We start from the raw sequence: 22,125 nt of genomic DNA, 5'->3' as shown, positions 1-22,125 counted from the left end.
GAACTCGGCCTACCTCTGGGACTGGAGCCCGCCAACCGGTGTCATGTACGGAGGTGAGCCAGGAATGCACATGGATCGGTGGAAGTATTGGTACGCCACATTCCGCACCATCATCAACAGATGCAGCCAACTGGAGGAAGCAAAGCTTGTGCTTCATTATGCGCAGATATCGATGGCTGCCATGAACCGAGCTATGGGGGTGCCAGAGTCTACCACGGCTGGAGCCAACCAACCAAACGAGTTAACAGGCGAAGTAACTGGCTATCTGACTGTTGAACATCTCATTGCGGAGGGTACTACTGGTCTTTGCCTTGGTGATTCCGGTACTTCCGGATATGACGCTATTGGCGACGTGGTTGAGGGTTTTGATGGCCTCACCCTTGAGGCTACTGTGTACAAAGAACAGGTTGTGTTATACGAAACCACTTCTGACAAGAAAGCAGATACAAAGAAGTGGTTGCTAAGGGCAAACAGGTCATCACGAGCGAAGCTTTCATCTGACAGATCCGGTGCGATATTGGGACCTTCAGACAGGAGTATGATTCTGTTGAAGATTGTCGGTTATTCTGTGTGTCTTCTCCTTTCTCTCCCTGGGTTCTGATTCCTCTCTTGGGTGATTTTCTTTCAAATTTGGTTCTCCTTTGGCGTGGTCTCAACTCTTTGAAGTCAAAGTCTTGTATAGGACAGGGCAGGTATCCAAGCAGATAGCTGTCTCTTTTCCCAGTTTAGCCCATGGCTCTTATAGTCATCAACACCATAGATATCTTTGCTTTATCCAAATGCCAGACTTTAATCACGGATTCGTGACGGTAAGGAAGATAAGTCACTCCTCACTCGCAACACACCCAATTCATCCTCAACCACAACTCTTAAAACCCTCCAGTCCCCTGAACCCTCTTCACCGCGCCCACCGCCCCCTTGGCCCACCTCTTCATCCTCCCACCGGGGTCAACACCAATGACCCCATCCGCCTCTTTCCCCTCCGCATCTAGCCACATTCCTTTCTCCTTATCCAACGCCCCATAGATCGCCGTGTTCTGGTTCCTTCTAACCCCCTCCATCCACGTCCCGCAAACCTCCTCGCTATCAATCATCACATTGATTTCCTGGCTATGAAACCAGCTCTGCGTGTCCTGGTTGCCATTCCCCATGATCCCCACGCGCCCATCCACAACCATCAACTTGATATGACAGCTCCTCAAACCCTTAGACTGCACCAATGGTTTGGTCTGGTCTTTTCCCACGTACCAGTAGTAATGCAGATTATTTTTGGTCTCGGGAGACAAGGATGAGTACAGCCGGTGCGCAATCATTTCGTTGTGGCCGTTCTGGTGGGGAAGCAGTTCGCCCGCATCGTTGTACCCCAGACATACGTAACAAATGACTTGGACGCCGCGGTTGCAGGCATGGATAATGGCGGGTAGCAAGGGAGCAGCGTTCAGCGTCGGGGTCTGGATGAAGACGGAGTGGGTGGCGTTGCGGAGGGCCGAGAGCCAGGCGGCATTCTGCGGGTTCGAAACGGAGGAGTGGTTGGGCGGTCCGTAGGGGGCGCGGTTGACTAGGGCCATGGGAACGAGCTCGGGATTTTGTTGTCCTTTTTCTTGAAAGGAGGTTTGGTGGCGAGGAAGAAATCGGTAAGGGGTCATTTTGTTGTCTGAATTGTTGACTGGATCAGGTGCAAGCGGGTCGGCGGTGAAGTTTGGATTTCGAGTGTGGTTGAGGAGACGTGTGACAGCTTGGAGGTGCGTTTCGATAACATTATTATCCGGATCGAATTTCGGTGCCATCGAGGCTTGGATACGGGTGACTTCCGCGGGGAGGGAGGTATCGTAGTGAGGCTCTTCAATCGTATGCTGTGGAACGTTAGGAGTAACCGTCGGTTGCGTAGTCGTCCCTGTGGTAGGTGGTTCCTCGGTTACAGCCAGACTGTTTCTGCTTACTCCCGCTTGTGTTGAAAGACCAAGCACACCCATCATTTCCGTCCTCTCCCCACTCACTTGATTACATGAATCCGTAGCCGGCGAATTCAAACACGGCATCGTAGGCTCCAAGTGTTTGTGCCAACTGATCATCGCCATATCCCAAAGCGAATCCACCACGGGTCCCTCCAAATGCGTAGCCATCTCTAGATTATCATTGTCCTGGATATTATTGCTTTGTAGTATTGCCACACGTCGGTCCACAACCATGTATTTGGCATGGAACGTGCCCATGATGGGCGTGTGGAAATTCATTACCTGCATGTCGATGAAGGGGATCTCGTCCGGATGCGGAAGGCCGATGGTGGAGGCGTTGGTATAGGTATCTGGGGCAACGATCTGGTGTCGGGAGAGGAACTGTTTGGGGGTGCCCCGGTCATAGAGGATTTTGAGCACTATTTTCTTTCTTCGTGGTGGAGAGCTCGAGGAGAAGGATGCTTCGAATTCGGCGGCAAGACGCTTATTGAGGTCCCTGATGGCGATGGTCAGGTAAGTTGAGGCCACGCTAGATTGCCAGTAGTTTGTCGCTAGGAAGATTTCATGTTCGGCGCGGTAGATCAGGTTGGCCATGTGGCGGGCTATGTCAGGAATGCTGTGCGGTGCGATGGAAGATGGTTAGTGGACACAAACGAACGGCCCTTGGAAGAGGTGTTGTAAATTTAGGGATGATGGGTTGATTCAAGGCTTTACTTACACGGAAATTATCGTCAACGGAACGGTACCGCATGTACCCAACAGCGGCGGACTGACCATACCCCTAAGGGGATCATCGTCAAGTGTGCAAAGAGCATCATGATATATCTGTCACGAAAATCGTCAGCGTCGATCTCCCATATATCAACCTCATCAAAATCGCAGTAACCACAGTACCTGCAAAAACAAACCACTCGGCCTCTTCCCTCCCCACTTCCCACACTTCGCTGCCCGATCGAGATGTTCATGGGCCGAAGTAGGCGAGTGAGGTGGTGTAGGTGGTGAATTGTAGTAGTAAGCGGAGGCGGTTGAACCCTGATGACCACCGGGATTGTTCAAGTGCTCCTTTTCCTCACTACCGCTGATACTGTACCTGTACTCTTCCTCGTTTTCCTCCTCCTCCTCCTCCTCCTCCTCCGATGAGTTCCCCCCTAGATGTCTCTTCTTCAAGGCATGCCGGCCGAAAAGTTTGTTCCAGGCATCGTGGGGAGAAAGACTGGGATCTTTGGCGAGGAGAGAAGAGACTGTTTCAAAGGAGTTGCAGAGGTCGAAGACGCGGTCCGAGATGTGATCTGGGAATTTGGATTTGGTCATCACGGTGGGTCAGGGAGGTGTCAATCACCCGTGAAGATCTGTAACTTTTTGTGGATGTTGAAATGGATGTAATGTAGTTATTGTGATGGTCAAAGCAAAAATGAGGACGATGATTGTAGGAGCGACGTCCTCAACTGGAGATTCTAGGTTGATTTCCGGGAGTAGCAAGGGTATAGGTAGGTGATGAAAGTGGTTATTCAGCTATGGGCAGCTGTCATGAACTCATGATGAATGAATTGACTCAGTTACAAAGTTAACGCTCAGAGCTTTTCTACTTATGACACGGACGCTGCAAGTGCCAACTGTGCCTTCTTCTGCATGTCTAATACCAGCATTTGGATGATGCCCGGGCCCAGATCGAGATGTGAAGTGACGGCAGCCGAGAGGCCTGAGAACCTTGTTGGCTCGAGCGCCAAGAATCTTGGTAAAGTACATCCGTATTACATAGGAAGGGGCATTTGGATAAACTTGCTTCCAGAATTTGTCCAGAACACATATCTCAGAAAAGCTAATGAAAAGCTCAAGAAGATTGGGATGCCCATCTCCAATTCCTCCCAGTTAAGGTTTTGCTGTCAGGGACGATTACCCGTCTTAAAGTCTAAAAGTCTTTGCCAACACTTGTTGATGACGTCAGCGGTCGGGTGGGCGGTTTCGATCGGAAGTCGGCCCTAGTCGCGGGGAAGTGAGCAATGCAAAGCATTATAGCAAAGAGCCAACTCAGAAGAAGCGTCCTCAATGTATTTGCTAATATTACTGTGCTGAAGACGAATACACGCAACTCTCTTGATGCGATGCAATTTGGTAGTGAACGAGGTTGTGTCGGGGGTGGAAAGCCAAGCTTTAGAACAATCTGCGGACACCGCGGAGTGGCTTGACGCCTGCACCAGACAATTGTCAATCATGTTCATCCTATCTTATCTGCCATTATTCATAACCATTCATAACCCAAGAATCATAAATATCCCAAAAAAAAATAAAAAAAATACGCTGTAATCCCCAATAGGGCGGCGCGATAAAATGTTGACCTAATGCCTACTGCAATACCCCTTTAAAGATCACTATGCTTAGCACCCTTCTCCAACTTGGCAAAGTCGGCAAAGGCCAGCTCATAGGCAAAGGCCAGGGTCATGCGCGCGTGTTGGAGCATGTGATCGAACGAGAGATACTTGATGAGGTCGTCGGTAGTATGAATGTGATTGTCGGAGTACTCAAAGGCAGACTCGATGACGAAGGCGGAAGGGTAACCAGCCTTGGAAGCAGAAGCGTGGTCAGAGCAGGCATATCCGCACTTGGTCTCGACGTAAGGGATATCGCAGTACTCGACGATAACCTTCTTGATGAAATCAGTCAGGTTGGGGTCGACATAGTCAACGATGACACCGACACTCTCCACCTCGCCGGCCTGGAGGGTGCGGGTAACGAAGCCAGTCATGTCCTGCTGGAGCATGGCCTTTACGTCCCTGTGGGCCTTTTCGTAGGTAGTGAAGACAGCTTGGCTGCCAAGAAGGCCACCCTCCTCAGCGCTGTACCAGTGGAACTCGATGGTGTTTTCGTGGTTACCCTTGAGAATATCCTCGGACTGGAGGAGAACACGGAAAGCCTCCAGGATGGTGACGGTACCGCTGCCATCGTCATCAGCGCCAGGGGCAGCGAGAATGGAAGGGAGCCAAAGGTTGATCGAGTCCTGGTGCGCGCCGATAACAACGGTGGCATTGGTCTTGCCGGGAATGGTAGCAATGATGCTGTTTTGGCCCCAAGCGTGCTCGAAGTGGCGGGCAGTAACGATGTCGTCCGCGCCAGCCTCCTTGATGGTGTCACGAACTTGCTTGAGAAGCCATTCGCTCGATTGACGTCCGCTCTCGGACTATTGACATACCGAGGTTAGTTAACCATATTGCGAGCTGGGAACTGCCGTGAAACCATGCGACGCGCACATACCTTGTAATACCGCGTGTGGAAAGAGGTGAAGGTTGTCAAGTGATCCTCCATCTCGGTCTTGGACAGGTTCTTGAGCAATGGCTCAAGGTCCTTCTTGTGGGTCGGCTTCTCTGGGAAGACGCTCTTCTTGTGAGGGCGCTTGTTGAAAGTACCGAGCTCGGCATGGTCGGTGATGTCGAAGAATTTCTGGCCATTCTGTAGGCGAACATCTATTAGCATTTCGTCCGATTATCCCCATCCGCGACAAAGTTAACATACCCGTCTGAGTTCCCACTTCTCGTCCTCTGTAACCCATTTTGTGTTTCCGGGCGAGAGCTCAATGTGATACTTCTCGGTCGACTTGGGCTCCTCGGGAATGCCATCGGGGAAGAGCATGACGTGATTCGGTTCCGCCTTCTCAACGAAGCGGGCGCTTGCCGCGGGGAGCAGCAGCGCAAGAAGCGATGCGTTTGAGATCTTCATGGTGACTGTTGGTGGATATCGCTATGGTGTTTGAGATGGTGTTGAGAGACTCGATCGATGGATGAAAGAGGACGGAGGAAATGGCAATGAAGAGGATGCGCCGGAAACAGAATGGGAAAGAGCTGGAGACCTCACCGATGGGACCTGGGGGACCAACAAGGTGCCTGTTCCAAGGCCCTGGGGATCTGATGTGTCACGCCTCCTGTGCCTGCCGTTGGCGTCTTGTTTCGGAAGCTGCTTTGGCTGGCTGATAAGGCCCGATAAGCACTCCGCGCGGGGAGGCACCACTAAAACCCCTGCTGCCTGGGGCGGTCAGGGCGGATCTGCCCCTGGCGAGGCGCTAGTGATGAACCCGTGGTTGCGCATTGGTCACTGCACGCGTGGCTCCCCACAGGCCTGCATCAACAGTGACAAATCCACAAGACCGAAGAGCAGTTGAGTCGAGGCTTTGAATGGAACTTCATGAGCTCTTCACATTAACAATGGTTCTCCTTCGATTCAAATGTAATGCCATGACATTGTGCAACTTACCACTCTGCTCAGCTCAGATGATTCACTGATGAATCATAACTCAAGGTCAACTACGGCATTCATTCATGGGCGTTCGCGGAACTGTGGTAGAGAAGACGACAAGCACGATCAACTTTTACAGGCTGAGTACTCTGGTCCCCACCGTAGTTGTTGACTTTGATTGTTTACTTTGAATAGGGGCTATCGAGGCTTCATGACTCGTGAGCACCTTGATGACTCCCTCACTCGACGCTTTTGAGGTATTCCAGCCAAAGCCAGCCAAAGCCCGCCAAACTGGCCGCTTGCCATATCGGAAGAGCTCTTTGGTTGTCTTACCATAATGTCCAAGAGGATAGAGGTAAGATTGAGGCCATTCTTTATCACAAGACTGATAGTAGATTGTTTGTCTCGGACCAACATCCACTGTATGACCGGAACACAAGACCGAGCAGTCCAGATAGGTTTCCATACTCCGCTTGCCCGCTGTGGCCCCGTAACATTAACAGCGGGATGACACTACCAATGACTTCATTCCTCGCCATAACTGAGCACCTTAACGACGCTAACTCTCCGCGATAGAGTGGGGTGAAGCGGAGAACTTTAACAAAGCTGGCATGGATACCGGATGACCTAACATGTCCGAGCTCCAAGATGCTTATGAGGGAAAGCTCCTGAGAAGCTCCCCGCACGGAGCAAACAAGAGTGCGGATGACAAAATTATTGCATCCTTTTTGGTCCTTCTCGTTCCATCATTGGGCAGCTGAGCTGTTTCCTTTATCCTTCTCGTACAGTATTTGTGGAACCCTCACACAACTTATTCGTGGAAGTGGGAAGGAGCAACCGCAATATGGGCCGAATAAACTGTAGCCGACTTGCATGATTGTTAAGCTGCGATACAAAACGGTAACACTCTCCGGGAACTGTATCTCCCCTCTTTAACTCGGACATTCCAGGTCTTCTCCCGTCTCTTTCGTCCAAGTCAACCTCGAATCCAAGAGTAAACCAGACAACCTACCTACCTTACTCAATCCCACCACCTCACATCACGAAGAAGCACTACTCATCCATCGCAAAAACCACCCACCATGACCTCGGTCGAGGCATTCCCTCCCTCCATGGGATTGGGATCCGAACATGCCAATGGCAGCAACAAGACGGCCGCCGCTGACGGCAAGCTCCCTTCCTTCGACAAGATCGATAGCAAGATCGACGGCAAGATGAACGGCAAACACGCTGAGCCCAACGGCAAGTCCAATCTCAGCAGCAGCGAGCCCAACGGCAAGTCTCACCTCGAGCCCAACGGCAGCAGCAAGACCGGCACCAGCAAGAGCAGCAGCGGCAAGACCGCGCCCTCCTCTTCTCTCGGCGCCCGGAACCCTCAAGACGTGATCCAGCGAGGCATCTACAAGTCCAACCCCCTGGGCACCGCCGCCTTCATCGGCCTGCGCGCTCTCGACCCCATTCTCCAATACAAGTTCCTCGCGGGTGACTGGGGCACGCGCCTGCTGTCCAAGCTGAACATCAGCTCTATCCCGCTGTACGACTACCTAGTCGAGACGACCACCGCGGCGGGGACCAAGTCGGCCATTATCCGCTACCTGCCCCTTCCGCGCTTGATCCTGTTGCTCATGTCCGCCGGCTCCTCGCTGAAGCAGATCTACTGGCTTCTCGGCCTATCCCGCGAGGAATTGACCCCCGCTGCGGCGGTGGAGGTGTCGTTGTTTAACACCGTCATCAACACGCTCGGATCTCTCTTGTTGCTGGGAACTTCCACCTCCGCCTCCTTGTCAACCCCGCGCATCACCTTACCCTTCAGCTTCAACTCGACCACGGGAACATCCATGTCGCTGCCTCTGCCAATCGCCATCGGCTCGATCATGTACATAACCGGCATGGCGATCGAGACACTCACCGAGCGCACGCGCAAGAAGTTCAAGGATGACGACGCCAACGAGGGCAAGATCTGCCGCGAGGGCCTGTGGAACAAGGCGCGCCATATCAACTATGGCGGGTACACGCTGTGGAGGGCCGGGTACGCGTTGGCGGCTGGTGGTTGGGTCCCGGCGCTGGGCGTGGCGGCGTTCCACATCTGGCACTTTGTCAGCAGGAGCACAGTGTACATGAGCGAGTACATGCAGAGCCGGTATGGAGATCAGTGGGAGAAGTATAAGAAGGACGTACCGTATCTTTTGATTCCTGGTATTTACTAAGGAGGGGGAGTTTCCATGGTTGCGCTGGGGGGATGAGGAAATGTCAACGGCTGTGGTTTGAAGGGTCGGTTAAAGAAATTTGGGTGGTGGTGGCTATGATGATGTATGGTGGTAGAGTGCGAGTGAGGTAAGTGCCTAGGTTAGTGTTCAGGAGTGGTGGTCCAATCTTTGTGTGTTCCTTTGTATCAATGCTGTATTACTATTGAGACTGTAGTGCCCGGTACAATAATACGTATAAGTAAAACAGTGAAAGATGTCCAAGTCAGTATCCAAAAACTGACCAGAGAGAAACAGCCCATATGGTCCACTGCCAGGGTGTTAAGAGTAACGCCGAAAAGAATCCAAAAATATGTGAATGAGGGACGAGAACCACCAATGCATGCCTGTTCTAGGAACTTTTTCCTCGCTCACGGACGCCTCCTCTAGACGAGCCGTGTGGATAGTATAAGTGAAGTGACTTATCGCTCTGTCTTTCGGGGTATCGATTCTTTAACCAAACAACCGCATCTCATCTTCCTCCTCCTCATGTTGCCCGCCCACTGTCTTACATGCTGTCTTCCATCTGCCTGCTCCTCGTCTTCGCCCAGCTGTCACGCTCGGGCTTCCCACCCTTGTTCTCCAAACCCATACCACGCTCGACCCACATCTTGCTGCCCATCTCAGTCAAACGCGAGAGGGCACGCGCAAACGCGAAGGCTTCCTCGTCACCGGTGAACAAGTTGGACTTGGACAGCTTCTCGGCGTTCTGCTCGAGATCGTCCATCATGTGGCTCATCACATCTTCGACGGACCCCGCAGGGTCCAAGGTCTTGCCCTGCTTCTTGAGCGACTCCTCGATTTCTTGCCGGGAAACGAACAGTTCTGTTAGGGGCACGGCAGTCGTAAGGACGAGCTTGGCGTGCGACTCGTATACGGCATCGATAAATGTGATGAAGCGGCGGGCCAGATCGCGCTGACGGTAGGTCATGCCGGGAATATCGGTGACAATGAAGGCGTCGTAAGAGCGCATCAGCTCAATGTAGTCGGCGGCACCCGTCGGCTGGCCGATTAGCTCGTCGAAGGTGAACCAGGCGCAACGGCCGCTGACACGAGGGACGTGGATCTCGCGGCCCCAGACAGTTTGCACCTCAGGATGCGGTTCGGGTGATTCGGGATCGCCCAAGAAGTGGAACCACTTCTGGGCGTGGGAGGTCGCATGGGCGTCGAGCGCGGTGTGGTAAACGCCGGAAGGAGGGCGGGGGATCTTGCGGTAATCGGTGTTCGAGTTCAGGTTGATGACGTGTAGCCGGTTCTTGAGCAGTTCGATGGCGGGGATGAAGGACTCGCGCTGGATACCGTTCATGTAGAGCTCGCTGGGGTGTCGGTTGGAGGTCGTAACAAGAACAACACCGTGGGACATGAGAGCCTCCAGCAGGCGGCGAAGAATCATGGCGTCGGCGACGTCGGTGCACTGGAACTCGTCGAAGCAGAGAACGCTTCCCTGCTGGGCAATGTCGGCCGCAACAAAGGGCACAGCGTCAACATCGTTGCCGTGTAGCATCTTCATCTTGTGGAGGCGCTTGTGGACATCCTGCATAAAGTTGTGGAAGTGTATCCTCGTCTTGGACTTGATGTTGTGAGGTAATGTGTCGTAAAAGAGATCCATCAGCATGGTCTTGCCGCAGCCGACATCGCCGTAGAGGTAGAGCCCCCGGGGGAGGTTGGCAGGGATTTCGGCAATGGCACTCTTTGGCTTGCCGCCAAAGAAGGAGAAAAGCGACTTGTGGGGTTTTAGGGATTCGAGGGTCGGGTGGACGACGGGCGGTGCGGCATAGTTCCGGAGTTCTTCGTGAAGATGCTGTAGATTCTGGATGATTCCTGTTTGCGCCAGCAGAGTCAGCGACTGCTCTTTTTCGGAATGGAGTTAAGACTTCCAAGTGTCGCATGCTCACCTCTTTGGTGGTCGTCATTTCGCAACTCCCCGTTGGCGACTCGGCGGTCGTACTCTTGGATAGGGCCGAGGTTTCCCGGGTTCACTGTGGGCAAGATACGAAGGAGTCAATTCAAGGTCTCTCGCTATGCGGGGCATGATGCCGGTGGCAGTGGAGGTCAAGGTTTTGCTAACCATTGTCAACAGCGGCTGCGGCGGTAGCAGTCGTCGCCCTTCTCCTTTGGCCAGCAGTAAATATCGCAGGAAGGATGATGCGGGCGGCAGGACGGGCAGCATGTGCCAAGGCGCGCGACTGGCTGGCGTTCGTATGTGCGCATGCTGATGCTGTACATTGTGTGCGCCGGGATGTGTTGTTTGTGATGATTCTCGCCGAACGGGCCGTCGAGGACCGAAAGAGGGGCTTCGCCGTAGTCGGGAGCCCGAGCGGAACACTGATCACGCGCATCTTGACCAAACCGGTTTGCTCCTGGTGTCGACAGGAATGGTAGAAAGCAGGAGGAAACGGTGGTAGCCGGAGAAACTCGACAACAGAAATTAATGACGACTACCGAAAAAGAAGAGCAAAATGTCTAGGAGAGCTCGCAGCTAGGGATGCATAATCCAGCGGGTGAATGTCGAAAGATGGATCGTGAAAGCATAAACGGCCAGGAAAAAGACCGCATCGGAATGATGACGGTTCGAACGGCAGAACGGGTTCAGAACTCCAGCAGCTATCGAATCGGACGACAGGCGTTCCCGGGGTTCGGCCTTGTGGGGACGGCATCATTTTGAGGCTTGTGATTCCAGGTTCTAGAAGGCCAGTGAAGGGGGCAAATATTTCATTGGTCATATTGAAGTCAGATCCGGATCATGGGCAGCACTGTTAGGCCAAACATCTCCCACCTACTCTTGGATCTTTTGGTCACCACGACACACAACACAAAGCTGGTGTTTCTGCCATCATAAAAGGCGTCAAAAAGACTACACATTCGTGAAACTCCAAGAAGGTAAAGTTATCAGACAGGCCGACAGGGGCAGCATGGCCGGAGAGAACGGATTTTCGTCGGGATCTTTGTTGTCCGACTGGTGTGGGCATTCCTCTTCTAATAACCGCTAACGTCGTAGACAATGGGCGCTATTCGCTGCTGACGTTCAGAGCCTCCTCCGCTACTGTCGGGACAGCAGCAGTGTTGACCGCGGCTCGACGCGGCAAATGCTGCCTGAGAGGTGAAGTTCTCCAAAATCTGCGGGGTCGGGCTGCCATCTAGAATGGACCCTTGAGGTTCCCGTCGGGTTGTGGAGAGCCGCCGGGATGATACAATTAGCTTGGCAATCGGCTCAGTTCATCTGATCAATTTTCTGTAGCCGCAAATCTCGACTATCCATCACCCCTCCCATTTCCGATGTTCAACGCCATGTCGTTTCCTTCGCGATACCGTTATCTCAACAGCAACAAGGTCGTTCTTTGACAGCCATGCCAAAGCTGCTTTGTTTGGTTTCACCCCGTCGTCCAGACTTCACGCGGTACGAGCAGCAACCTTCAACTGCTCAATTTTTTGTGCTACTGAGTAGCACCCGCGACATGATCACAGACTGTCACAAGCCTGATACGCATACACAATACTTCGTTTATTGAAGCTAGTTTGTCATGTAGTCTGTTGCCACCGAGTTGCCAGACGACGGGCTGCTTTCCCTTCGTTTGTTGGTCTAACAAGGCGAGCAAGGGTCGCAGCAAGGCTATAGCCCTAACCCTGGAAATCTTCCACCCAACCTCCCTCCTCCTCTACCGTCGTCTCCTCCGTCACTCCCGTTATCACCCACACCAACATCACAGGCGGATCCCCTTTTCCTGAGTCAATGATACGATTTTGCCCGGCGTGTCTCCTCCAGTGCCTTTTACGGTATACTCGATTTGTTGTTGTCTCTTAAAGGTGGATTAAGCATTTGATTAGTGTTCCTACAACGACACGTCGTGCATCAAGCACAGTATAAACGTTCCTCACCATGAAATGCCCTCGCCGTCAAAGCCCCATACCCACCGAAGTTTTTACTGCAGTTATTGGGCGAGTAGCAGTACGTACATGTCTTTACTTGGAGAACGTCTCAGCCGATGCGAAAGTTCGCAGAAGTCCAAGTTGAAGGACTGAGAATGCGTGATGCCCAGACATTGATCAAGGGTCTCGACTCTAGACGAGTGACGATCGCAAACTAAAGAGGATCCTCAACGATAGGCTCCCGGCCCTGCACAGGTTCGGGCCGCTCCTTGTTGCATAGCGTCGCCGTTGACAGATATCTCCATGCAACCTACAGTACCAGTGTCGAGCCTCATCGCAACGCTTTCCACCCAGTGGATACCACGCTTGTCATGGAGTACTACACTCTAGTAACTCCGAAACGCCCCAGGATCAGTAACAAGGACTCGACAGCGGAGTTTGTGAGAGTTCTGGCCATTGCTTTCTTGATCTAACTGACAAGGCATCAACTCCTACTGCTACACTCGGTTGCATTCTTGCCTTTGGCTCCTGAATTCATGGCTCCTCCCGGCTTCAACTCTCGAGAAAGCTGAGCAATGCCAGCTTGTATGCGTTGAGGATGGGATCAGCCGGCCACCATACGGTGCTGGCAATGTCATCACGGTCGCTAGCTTGTGTATACACGATGCTGGCACTTCTCATAACCCCTCACGGGTCCTCAACATTCCGACGCTGTTGGCGTGGCTCCGATGGCGGAAGGAGATCGGGAACGGAAGAAGTCACAAATCAAGATTCACTTGGCGATGTCTATGGCAACAAAAAGCATCTATAAGTAGCAGAAGACTCCTCGAGAATATGGCAATGTTTTCATCAGCATCATCATCAGCTTCTTCCTTCACTCAGCTTCTCACTCCCAAAGTCAGACCTTCAAGGCATCTTCAGCAGTCTCTGCCACTATCACAACCCAAACCCACCAAAAATCTCATCTCAAAATGCTCTTCTCCACCGCCCTCCTCTCCCTCTGCGCCTTTGCCGCCGCCGCACCTCTCACGCCTTCTGCCGTGAAGACAGCCGTGAGCCCTGACGGCTACACCTACATCGTTGAAACCGAGGCCTACGTCGAGGACACCTTCACCCGCAGCGACGGCCACAACGTCACTGTCCTCGTCCACCCGGCCCTTAAGCGCTCCATCGACATGGACGCCGACGGCCAGTCTTTCAACCCCGGCACCCTTGCCAAGCGTCTCTCGTGGAATGACGGCTCCAAGTACGCCGACCACTGTGGCGCCTCGACCTACGTCAGGAAGACAACGAACGCCTCGCCGCTCATCTCCGACTGCGCCGCCATCCGCGACTACTATTCCCAGCACCATGGCCGCTTTGTCGCCACCTGGTTCGACCGGGCGTTCAACGGTGGAGACTATTGCCGTCTTGTGATCACCAACACGTGCGTTTTCGGTATCAAGAGCGGCAGTCCTTTTGCTGTCAATGTGGGCAGCAGGGACATCTCTGACCTTACCCGCGATGCCATCAACAAGTTCCGCGGAACCCAGCGCGTGGGTGCTGAGGGATTCATGGTCTGCAATGGTGGCCAGCCTAGCAACGTCGACTGGGCTCTCTTTACCAACTAAGCTTGGTTGGTTTGATGATGGTGATGATGATGGGATGCAGGCAGGCAGGCAGGCCTTTGTTGGAAGCGATGGGTGCGTAAGGAGGACCTGCAGCCGGTTTGGGCTTGGTGCCATATGTCGGAGGGAGAAAAAAAGGATGGGATGTGCCACTGTACTTGTGCCGTTCAATACACGCGCAGACAGGTTTGGAAACATAGGGTGAGGAACGAGTCACGAGAGGAAGGTTCAGTGTCAGACTCTGGCCCGGCCAAGCTAGGTCTACACGGCGTGTTTTTTTTTCTTTATACCTGTATGTGATGGGTTGAACCGACTGTGTATCCCACACGATGATTTCACGAGTGTTACGAGAACATTGGCAGGGATGGATGGATTTGGACACACTCTTTTGGATATTATACCCTTCCGGTCAGTTAGGTTGAGGACCACTAATAGGGCAAAGATGCATGCATACAAAACGTTTTACCACTTTGGCGATTGACAGAGTGAGTAAGCTTTTGCCTCCTTTTTCTTTCGCTGATTTTGTCATTGTGTGAGTGAGCTGTTTGTTCGTTGCTTGATAAAACAGGCTCCTCGCTCGCTGTTGGGGAATTTTCAGCATTGAGCGTAGTTTTGCTGGTTTGTGGATCCATGAAGAGTGCATCTATCCATCTCTTGCCCTGAGTTAGTGCGACGTTAAGATATCTTCCTAGTGATCTATCCTCTAAGCTTTTGAACTCTATAATGTATACCGACACAATGACTAAGTGAACACCAGGCCCCTATAATCCTCATGAGAAACACAACATCGACAATTCGCATGCATCGCTAGGTCGTAAAATCCATACAAATGCCCCAATGCCCAATCCTAACCGCACAATACATCCTTAGCATACTCAACTTCCTCCGCCGTTCCGCAGACAATTCCACCGCGCTCATCACATCCCTCCACCCCCTTATCCCCCAGGATATCCTCCCCGGTCACCGGGTCAACTGCCCGTCCACCACAGCACTCCACCACCAACGCCAACGGGAACAGCTCATACAAACTCCTCAACTTTGCCTTGCTCGTCTCCGTCACGGGGCTCAGATACACTCCGTGACCCTTGACCAGCGCATGCACCACATCCGGCACCAACCCGCCGCAGTATCTCAGCGTGTAGTCCTCCGCCATGTAATGCGAGATCAGCTTTGCATAAGCCGCATGAGTGTTGGTCGAGCGCAGATTCGCAGGCGCGAAGTACCGCGTCTTGAAAGGTGGCGGCGCGTAAGAGACGTCAGGGCGGATGAGATCCCATTCTTGCCTTCCACCTTCAGACCCTGAAAGGCCTACTTCGAAGCAGACACCCTTCCCTTCCTGCCCCGGCAACCTCAACGCCACAATAGCTGTGGTCCTTGGTCCATAAACGCCCAGAACCGCACCGATCTGCTTCTTCTTCGGGCTGGCATGTAGCGCCGTCGTCCCATCCCACAGACTGAGAATCGTTCCCACCGTCCAATTCGGCGCAATAATGCTGGATCCATCAAGCGGGTCAAATGCGACGGTATAAACCTCGCCGTGGGTGCGATCCTGCTCGGCCTCGATGACTTGAAAGGGCAAGCCGGTGTGCTGCACCGGTTTCTCGACGGGGTCCTCTTCGCTACTCGCTGTGACGACCGAGGGACATTGCGCGAGGCAGAGCCGGATGGCTTCCTCGGCGAGCACGTCGACGTTGAGCTGGTCGTCGCCGAAGGAGTTGGAGGAGCCGGCGAGGGAGACGTCTTGAGCGTTGCGGAGGGCTGTGGAGGTGGCGGCAATGGCGGTGAGGAGATGGGGCAGGACAGAGGTACGAAGACTGTCTCTTGAGACGGAAGAGGGGAGGAGGGAGGCGAGGTGGGTGGTGAGTGCCGTGGTGAGGGGCGTTGCGGGTGGTGCTGTCGCTTTGAGGGAGTGGGAGGCTGCCATGGTGGGGTAATCTTGTGAGATAGACTTGGAGATCGGAAGAGGGAAATTGAGGATTTTGAGGTTGGATATAGAGAAGAAAGGAAAAAAAATGTCGAGAGTGAAATATGCGAATTTCAATCCTTACGAACAAATTCCAGGCAGATAAATAGGTATGATAATCTGAATTCTGAAGCCTCCGAAGCCAGTTGGTTCCTTTCCAAGGTTTCTGTCACTGTCATGTCATTCTTGGAAATGTAGTGGATCCTATTGGCTTATAGCAACCACCATCATCAGGGTTAGGGTCTTAAACGTGACAACCTCTTCCCTCGCCCTTTCCACGTTTGATCACTTGTTCCTAAGATCATGTCTTCCAAGACCAAAAAAAAAACCTTTTTTTCCCCAGAAAATGAGGCCATCCACAGTCCATCCATCCGCCTGCACAGGCCCTTTTTGCCTCATGGCTGGGCGTCTGTCCCAAGGCGCGAACTCGCCCTGCCTTCAATCACTCTTCGACTTCTCCCATCTCCTCAAGATGGCCACCTGAGTGATGCCATCAACGGTCCTTTTGGTCTCTCTGGATCTTTCTCTTCTTAGTTGGCTCAATGAGTGTTTTTTATTTGTGTTCATGGTCGCAGCTTGCGGGCAATTTCCGGTGTTCCTTCCATCCGGTCCCTCTCCTCTACGCCAACTCATGCTGCCGTGGTGGTGTGAGTGCCTTGTCAAAAAAAAAAAAAAAAAAAAAAAAAAAAAAAAAAAAAAAAAAAAAGGTTATTCACCCTACTTAAGGCCTCATATTAACCATGATTATGGCCCAGGATGAGCTGACAATGCTTATCCGGTAAGTTATTGCTGAGTGTCTTCGGCTAGATCTCGCACGTTTGCTTACAGCTTCACCTGACCGAGTCGCTGATTTTTTAAAGAACAATCTTTGCCTTTGAGGGACCCCATCTATCGACCCATCTCCATGCCTATCCAACCGAAGAGAGGTGTGAGTGAATGGAAATCTACATGGAGTGGATGCCACTCGTCGGAATAGTAGCACCAGATGAATAACCCGCTGTTTGCATTCGAGCAAACCACTCCCAAACCTGAGTCATCTCGTCTCTTGCCTGCATGAATGAAGCACAAAAAGGGTAAAATTCAACATGGCCGCAGCTTCATCTCTTCTTCCTGTCTGCACGAGCAATCCGGTCCGGTCGGGCATCATAAAATGCAGCCGAATGGCTTTGGGACCATTTCTTCAAAATGCAACCTCCTTTCCCCTTCAACCAACTCGCAGTACACCACAAGAAAGTGAAAGCTTCCACGAGCACCGCACTTGTTCTCCTATTCTTACTCGAACATCGCTTCGAAGCCCAGCTATTGCAGACATCTTTACCTCGACAGATTACAAACGCTACCTCTTATTTATTTTTCACATATCGCGACGCATAACGCCCCCTGACAGCATCGAGAAGGGAGAGTAAATCAGACGTTGCTCAGAATGGAATCACCTCCCACGAATGAGGCCATCTCCGCTGACACCATTGCCGACAACCAAACTCCATCGACAAAATCAACAAGTCCACACTCAACCATATCCAAACCGAGCCCCAAACGCACATTGTCCGACATGGAACCGGCCGCCTGCCCATCAATTTTATCATCATCCCCCTTAGTCAACCAAACCGCTGGGACAGACAGCGATAACACAGCATTCACCACCCCGGCTGCCACTTCCAGCCCTATCGCTCACTCTTCCCCCAAGACCAAGCCAAAGCAGGAAAAGCCCCCCAGCCCTCCCAACGCAGTTAGCACGAACACCCAGGGTACCATCCCCAAGCCCAAGATCATCCTCCTCCACCACGACACCATCATCGACGGGCGCCACATAATCACCCGCACGATTCAGAACTGTTTCGCCGCCATCCTCGGCCCAACCGTCATACCGCCGAGCGAGGCCACGATCCTGAACGCTTTTGCTCATAATGCCACGCTTGCTGAAGCTCTAGTTCAACTGGGTGCTTTTAAGTCTTCAGGCAAATATTCTTCCTCTGGCCCAAGCTCAGCTTTCTCTTCACAGTCTTCTTCTTCCTCTGCTTCTGCCGCTGCTGCAGTTGGTACCGACTCCAATACCACCAAATCCACCCCCAGAAGCAAAGGAAAGGGCAAAGCCAAAGCCACAACGGACCCAAGCACCCCCACGCAGGAGGAAAAGCAGTACGACTACCAACACGCAATCGCCCACTGGACCCAAGCCTACCTCCACTACACCCACGAATTCCTCTCCGAATTTGACATCTACTTTGATCTTGAACCCTTCGTCAAGCAAATGAAGCAGCAGGGCGTCGAGGTGGTTATTCTTATCGCTCAGGATGGCTTTGACAAACCTTCGTCACCCGAACAGATGCAGACCGCAAACAAGGACGGAAACGGAGACAAGGATGGGAAGAAGAAGAAGCAGCCTGCGCAACCAGCGAAGGGCGTCAAGATCATTCAGGAGTTGGTGAGGCGCATGGGTGTCACTGCTGCTGGTAAGGGATCGAGGGGATACCAGGGTCTGAGCAGACAGGCAGCTGGCAGCACGACGGTGGTGGTTGATGGAATTTATGCATCTGGTATTAGCGGCGAGGGCGTTGCAAAGGTTTGGAGAGGCGAGGTCCTGCCCGCGGCTATCGGTGGTGAAGGCAAAGCCTGTGATGAGAAGAACACAAAGACCGGCAAAGCGATGACGACCGATTCCCCAGTAATGCGAAAAGACGAGGTCATCTTCGCCTGCTCCTCAAAGCAGTACCTTGCCCTAGCAAGGGCCATCGGAGCGACGGCTTGCTGGGTTGTCAGGTGCGAGGACAAGGGCAAGACGACTGATCAACAGGCGGATCTTGTTGTTGGGGACCTTGAGAAGCTGGGTCAGCTAATTGGTAGCAAGATGGAATCTAACGGCAAAGGCGAGAAGGCTGTGGTTGACGCGAGCCACAGCAGCAATAGAAGCGAGGCCGGTACCAGCACCAAAGCTACCAAGGAAGACACGCCGAAGAAGGGAAACCCAAAGGTTGAGACGGAGGATATCGAGATGCCGGACGCTGACCACGACGTCGTGGCGACTATTGTGGTGCCGGACGCTGCTCTCACCGTTGAGGCCACGGCGGTGAAGCAAGACTTCAGAGGCAAACAGGATAAGGAGGGTGAGAAAAAGAGCGAAAAACGCAAACTGGCTTCTCCTAAGACCATGAAAGCCATCAAGACCGAGGCTAACGACGACGACGACACTGTGGCTACCGTTGTGCAGAAAAAGAGTCCTACCACCGGCAAGAAGAGAGCGAGGGAGGAGGATGATTTGGATGAGTGGCTCCCGGTGGAAATGGCGGTGGGAAAGGGAGTGGATGATGTTCCGTTTGTGGATCTGACGGAGGAATCTTGAGGGGACTGGAGTTGAGTCACTTAAACCATGAAAGACAGAAAAGAAGGGGAAAAAAAAGGAAGAAAAAAAAAGGGAGAGGCACGCCTATGGAGATGGCGGACGGCAGGCGCTAGAACAAAAAAATCATAACTGTTCAATGTCGTAAAACGGCGGGGTCTTGCCGGACACATGAGCTCAGTTCCACGTAGCAGACAGAGCAAGGCAGACGAAAAGGGCAAACGACGCAACAAGAAGAGGTTCAACTTTCATGGTCATGATGAACTGGTAGATGGCGAATACCGCTTCCACTCACTCGATTTGATTTTGCTCAAGCCAATCCTGTCACAGGGACGGTCCCAAGAAACGTTGCGACCCACATCAACTCAGCAGCAGATTGGTCAGAAGCAGGTATACTGGTTATTTTTGCTTTTTTGAGCAAAATCAAATCGAATGAGTCGATGCGGTAGCTCGTTGTGAGGCTATGGCATCGTCAAGTGGGAACCAGATGCGAAGTTGTCGTACGTTATTCCATCTCCGTCTGCGGAAAGGTGACAACCACCATGGATGAAAGGAGATATTATCCCCAACCAAATAACGCCTAACAACCAACCATTTGCGGGACTGGGTAGTGAGAGAGAACAGATAGATGAAAAACAGAAACCAAAAACATGCCATTACTATGCTACCCATTTTGATGCAATTATTGCTTTCCCGCCTTCGCCTTCCTCTTGACCGAGTTGATCAGACCGTCGATATCCGCATCGTCAGTCTTGGCCTTCTTGTTGCTCTTCTCGCTCTTGACGTTCTTCTCCGTGACACTAGGACCGTCCTTGCGCTTCTTCCTGCCCTCCTCAAGCAGCTTTTTCATGCCCTGAGTGGCCTTGAACTTGGGGTTCGAAGGATCGATAGCGAACTCGTGGCTCTCGAAGACGGCCTTGAAACGGGAATCCTCAACGTCCATGGCGAACTCCTCCTGGAGACCATCCGCACCCTCAGCACCCTTCTTGCCCTTCTTGCCCTTCTTCTTGCCCTTGCCCTTCTCCACCTTGGCGATCTGCTTCATATCGAAATGATCGAGACGGCCACTAGCATCACCGTTCTCATCAGCCATGAGCAGCTCCAGCTGGGCCTTCTCGGCGGCGTTGGCAGCCTCCTCGGCCTCCCTCTCAGCCTTCTTCTTGAGCCTCTCTTCCTTGCGGATCGCTGTCTTGGAAGGCGCCACGGGCTCGGCAGTGAAGAAGGGGTCGTCGAAACCGAGATCTTCGCCTTCGCCTTCGGCTCCTTCGAAAAAGTCGCCTTGCTCTTCCATCTTCTGAGGAGGGGCGTTGGGGTCGCGGCCTTCCCTCCTGGCGAGCATCTCCTGCCGCTTCCTCTCCTTCCTCTCGCGCTCCTTGCGCTTGTACTTCTCGATCGTCGTCTCCTCCCTCTCTTCCTCTCCCTTCTTGGCGTTGCCGGACAGCGCTGGCGTGAAGGTGATTTGCATCTCGCCCACGGGAGCGTCCTTCTTGGACTTTACGACGGGCTCGTCAGCAAGACCGAGAGCAGCGCGCATCTTGCGCCTAGCAAGCTCTTTCTTTGACAGAGTCTTCTCCTCTTCTGCTGCTTCTTCGGCACCGGCGGCGGCGGCCTCCTCGGCCTCCGACTCCTCCTCATCGTCTGAGCTGTCGCTCGCAAGGTAAGCGCGCAGGTCGTTCTCGGCAATGTCGTTGCGGCTACCGGTGAACGCCTTCTGGAGGGCTTCTTTCCTTGAGTAATCTTCGGGGTTCGTGTCCCAGGTGAGTTTGACCTTGGAGTGCTGGAGAGCGTCGGTCACGAACTCCACCGGCTTGTACCCGGGGGGAACGCTGTCGCACTCGTCTCTGGGCTCGTCGTCGAAGGTGACGTCGTCGGGGATGAATCGAAGGTCGAGGAAGTTGGAAGAGGAAAGGTATTCGCTGCCGTCTGTCGCCTCGTAGATCTTGTGTGCTGTATTCTTGTTGGAGCAGACCATTACGGCGTAGTAGTACCGTAGCCTGTCGAGCTGGTAAGTGCGAAGGGCGTCGCTGTCGAAGTCCTGGTCGTCTCCCTCCTCGAGGAGCTCCCTCCTGATAGCCTCGTCCGAATCAGAGTCCTCCGAGTCGCTGTCGGAGTCGGAGTCTGAGTCGTTCTTCTTCTTGAAGATCTCCTGGGGAGGACCTTCCAGCTCTTCTCTTTGCATCCTCTGCTTGCCGAACTCGCTGGGATAGATGGAAACCTTCTCGATGCGACCGCCTGGGGGCACGAAGCTGTTGAAGAGGGCGAATAGATCGATCGACTTGATATGGTCCCAATCAATGTTGACGACAGCAACCCTGTTTGTGATTTCGCCTTCCTCCACGGCCTCCTTATCCTTGCGCAGGCGGATGCCGGGTCGTGTTTCCGCATCGGCCTCGTCCTCGACCTCTGGCTGTTCGTCTTCGGAGTCGTCTTCGTCGGAGTCGGAGTCGTCATCGGATGAAGAGAAACCGCCGCCGCGGGCAGGGTCGTATGAGTTGGCGGCCTCTAGTTCGCGCTGAACAATATCGTCGTCCTCGACCTCAAAGTCGCTCTCGTCTTCGGCTTCGGCCTTCTTGTCCTTCTTTTCCTTCTTGGGCTTGTCCTCATTGTGTGTGTCGTCCTCGCTTTCGTCCTCGTACAGGCGTTCCAAAGCCTTCTTCTTGGTATCGGTCTTCAGCTTGCGGCCGTACCTGTCGACCTTTGCGACGGCGGTGAAGTCTGCATCTTTGAGGACCTTGGAGAAACGCTTGTCGAGCTTGGTCTTCAGGTTCTTTTTCGAGGGCAGCTGGAATCGCGGGTCTGTCTCAAAGCTGGCGAAACGAGCGTCGGTGATAGCAGGGGCGCTCTCGCGCTTTCCCCTGGGCTTGTTGTCTTTGGGCATGGTGGTTGGATGTGGAGTTGGTGTTTGATGCGATCCGAAATGGAGGATCCG

General features: G+C 53.1%; 9 protein-coding genes across 9 annotated transcripts; 4 read left to right on the top strand and 5 right to left on the bottom strand.

The window, feature by feature from the left end:
* Window positions 1–43: 43 nt before the first annotated feature.
* Window positions 44–501, top strand: SMAC4_01128 (uncharacterized protein; the record flags this gene model as incomplete). The annotated part of the gene is made up of 2 exons (XM_003350186.1): window positions 44–393; window positions 444–501. 2 exons carry the CDS (start codon window positions 44–46, stop codon window positions 499–501), a joined length of 408 nt encoding a protein of 135 aa, XP_003350234.1.
* A 368-nt stretch (window positions 502–869) lies between these two features.
* SMAC4_01127 (uncharacterized protein) lies at window positions 870–3,266 on the bottom strand (the record flags this gene model as incomplete). Its single annotated transcript, XM_024655172.1, has 3 exons — window positions 870–2,571; window positions 2,674–2,780; window positions 2,850–3,266. The coding sequence occupies 3 exons, from the start codon at window positions 3,264–3,266 to the stop codon at window positions 870–872; spliced, it is 2,226 nt and encodes a 741-aa protein (XP_024511088.1).
* A 923-nt stretch (window positions 3,267–4,189) lies between these two features.
* On the bottom strand, window positions 4,190–5,766 carry SMAC4_01126 (uncharacterized protein). Its single transcript, XM_003350184.2, has 3 exons — window positions 5,463–5,766; window positions 5,205–5,399; window positions 4,190–5,130 (listed from the first exon to the last, which is right to left on the bottom strand). The coding sequence occupies exons 1-3, from the start codon at window positions 5,664–5,666 to the stop codon at window positions 4,315–4,317; spliced, it is 1,215 nt and encodes a 404-aa protein (XP_003350232.1). The 5' UTR covers window positions 5,667–5,766; the 3' UTR covers window positions 4,190–4,314.
* A 1,495-nt stretch (window positions 5,767–7,261) lies between these two features.
* Window positions 7,262–8,586, top strand: SMAC4_01125 (uncharacterized protein; the record flags this gene model as incomplete). The annotated part of the gene is made up of 1 exon (XM_003350183.2): window positions 7,262–8,586. The coding sequence occupies one exon, from the start codon at window positions 7,262–7,264 to the stop codon at window positions 8,384–8,386; it is 1,125 nt and encodes a 374-aa protein (XP_003350231.1). The 3' UTR covers window positions 8,387–8,586.
* A 135-nt stretch (window positions 8,587–8,721) lies between these two features.
* On the bottom strand, window positions 8,722–10,804 carry SMAC4_01124 (uncharacterized protein). Its single transcript, XM_003350181.2, has 3 exons — window positions 10,491–10,804; window positions 10,318–10,401; window positions 8,722–10,243 (listed from the first exon to the last, which is right to left on the bottom strand). The coding sequence occupies exons 1-3, from the start codon at window positions 10,759–10,761 to the stop codon at window positions 8,931–8,933; spliced, it is 1,668 nt and encodes a 555-aa protein (XP_003350229.2). The 5' UTR covers window positions 10,762–10,804; the 3' UTR covers window positions 8,722–8,930.
* A 2,456-nt stretch (window positions 10,805–13,260) lies between these two features.
* Window positions 13,261–13,899, top strand: SMAC4_01122 (uncharacterized protein; the record flags this gene model as incomplete). The annotated part of the gene is made up of 1 exon (XM_003350180.1): window positions 13,261–13,899. The coding sequence occupies one exon, from the start codon at window positions 13,261–13,263 to the stop codon at window positions 13,897–13,899; it is 639 nt and encodes a 212-aa protein (XP_003350228.1).
* Window positions 13,900–14,743: 844 nt separating this feature from the next.
* SMAC4_01121 (uncharacterized protein) lies at window positions 14,744–15,820 on the bottom strand (the record flags this gene model as incomplete). Its single annotated transcript, XM_003350179.1, has 1 exon — window positions 14,744–15,820. The coding sequence occupies one exon, from the start codon at window positions 15,818–15,820 to the stop codon at window positions 14,744–14,746; it is 1,077 nt and encodes a 358-aa protein (XP_003350227.1).
* A 1,462-nt stretch (window positions 15,821–17,282) lies between these two features.
* SMAC4_01120 (uncharacterized protein) lies at window positions 17,283–19,199 on the top strand (the record flags this gene model as incomplete). The annotated part of the gene is made up of 1 exon (XM_003350178.1): window positions 17,283–19,199. The coding sequence occupies one exon, from the start codon at window positions 17,283–17,285 to the stop codon at window positions 19,197–19,199; it is 1,917 nt and encodes a 638-aa protein (XP_003350226.1).
* A 377-nt stretch (window positions 19,200–19,576) lies between these two features.
* On the bottom strand, window positions 19,577–22,116 carry SMAC4_01119 (uncharacterized protein). The gene has a single exon (XM_003350177.2). The coding sequence runs from the start codon at window positions 22,072–22,074 to the stop codon at window positions 19,879–19,881; it is 2,196 nt and encodes a 731-aa protein (XP_003350225.1). The 5' UTR covers window positions 22,075–22,116; the 3' UTR covers window positions 19,577–19,878.
* Between the last annotated feature and the right edge of the window lie 9 nt (window positions 22,117–22,125).

The sequence above is a fragment of the Sordaria macrospora genome, chromosome 3 (genome assembly GCF_033870435.1).
Source record: "Sordaria macrospora chromosome 3, complete sequence".
Lineage (NCBI taxonomy): Eukaryota > Fungi > Ascomycota > Sordariomycetes > Sordariales > Sordariaceae > Sordaria > Sordaria macrospora.
The sequence above is the reverse complement of the archived record's forward strand: the minus strand, read 5'-3'. Positions and strand labels throughout refer to the sequence as shown.

What these genes read in the sequence shown, in the direction of transcription:
- SMAC4_01126 (XM_003350184.2), bottom strand. Translation starts at nt 5,666, where the DNA reads ATGAAGATCTCAAACGCATCGCTTCTTGCGCTGCTGCTCCCCGCGGCA. An exon ending in AGAAGTGGGAACTCAGACGG is followed by an intron (nt 5,400 to 5,462) that starts GTATGTTAACTT and finishes GTTCGCCTACAG; the next exon opens with AATGGCCAGAAATTCTTCGA. An exon ending in TCCACACGCGGTATTACAAG is followed by an intron (nt 5,131 to 5,204) that starts GTATGTGCGCGT and finishes GTATGTCAATAG; the next exon opens with TCCGAGAGCGGACGTCAATC.
- SMAC4_01119 (XM_003350177.2), bottom strand. Translation starts at nt 22,074, where the DNA reads ATGCCCAAAGACAACAAGCCCAGGGGAAAGCGCGAGAGCGCCCCTGCT.
- SMAC4_01124 (XM_003350181.2), bottom strand. Translation starts at nt 10,761, where the DNA reads ATGCGCGTGATCAGTGTTCCGCTCGGGCTCCCGACTACGGCGAAGCCC. An exon ending in CGCAGCCGCTGTTGACAATG is followed by an intron (nt 10,402 to 10,490) that starts GTTAGCAAAACC and finishes TCTTGCCCACAG; the next exon opens with TGAACCCGGGAAACCTCGGC. An exon ending in AAATGACGACCACCAAAGAG is followed by an intron (nt 10,244 to 10,317) that starts GTGAGCATGCGA and finishes TGGCGCAAACAG; the next exon opens with GAATCATCCAGAATCTACAG.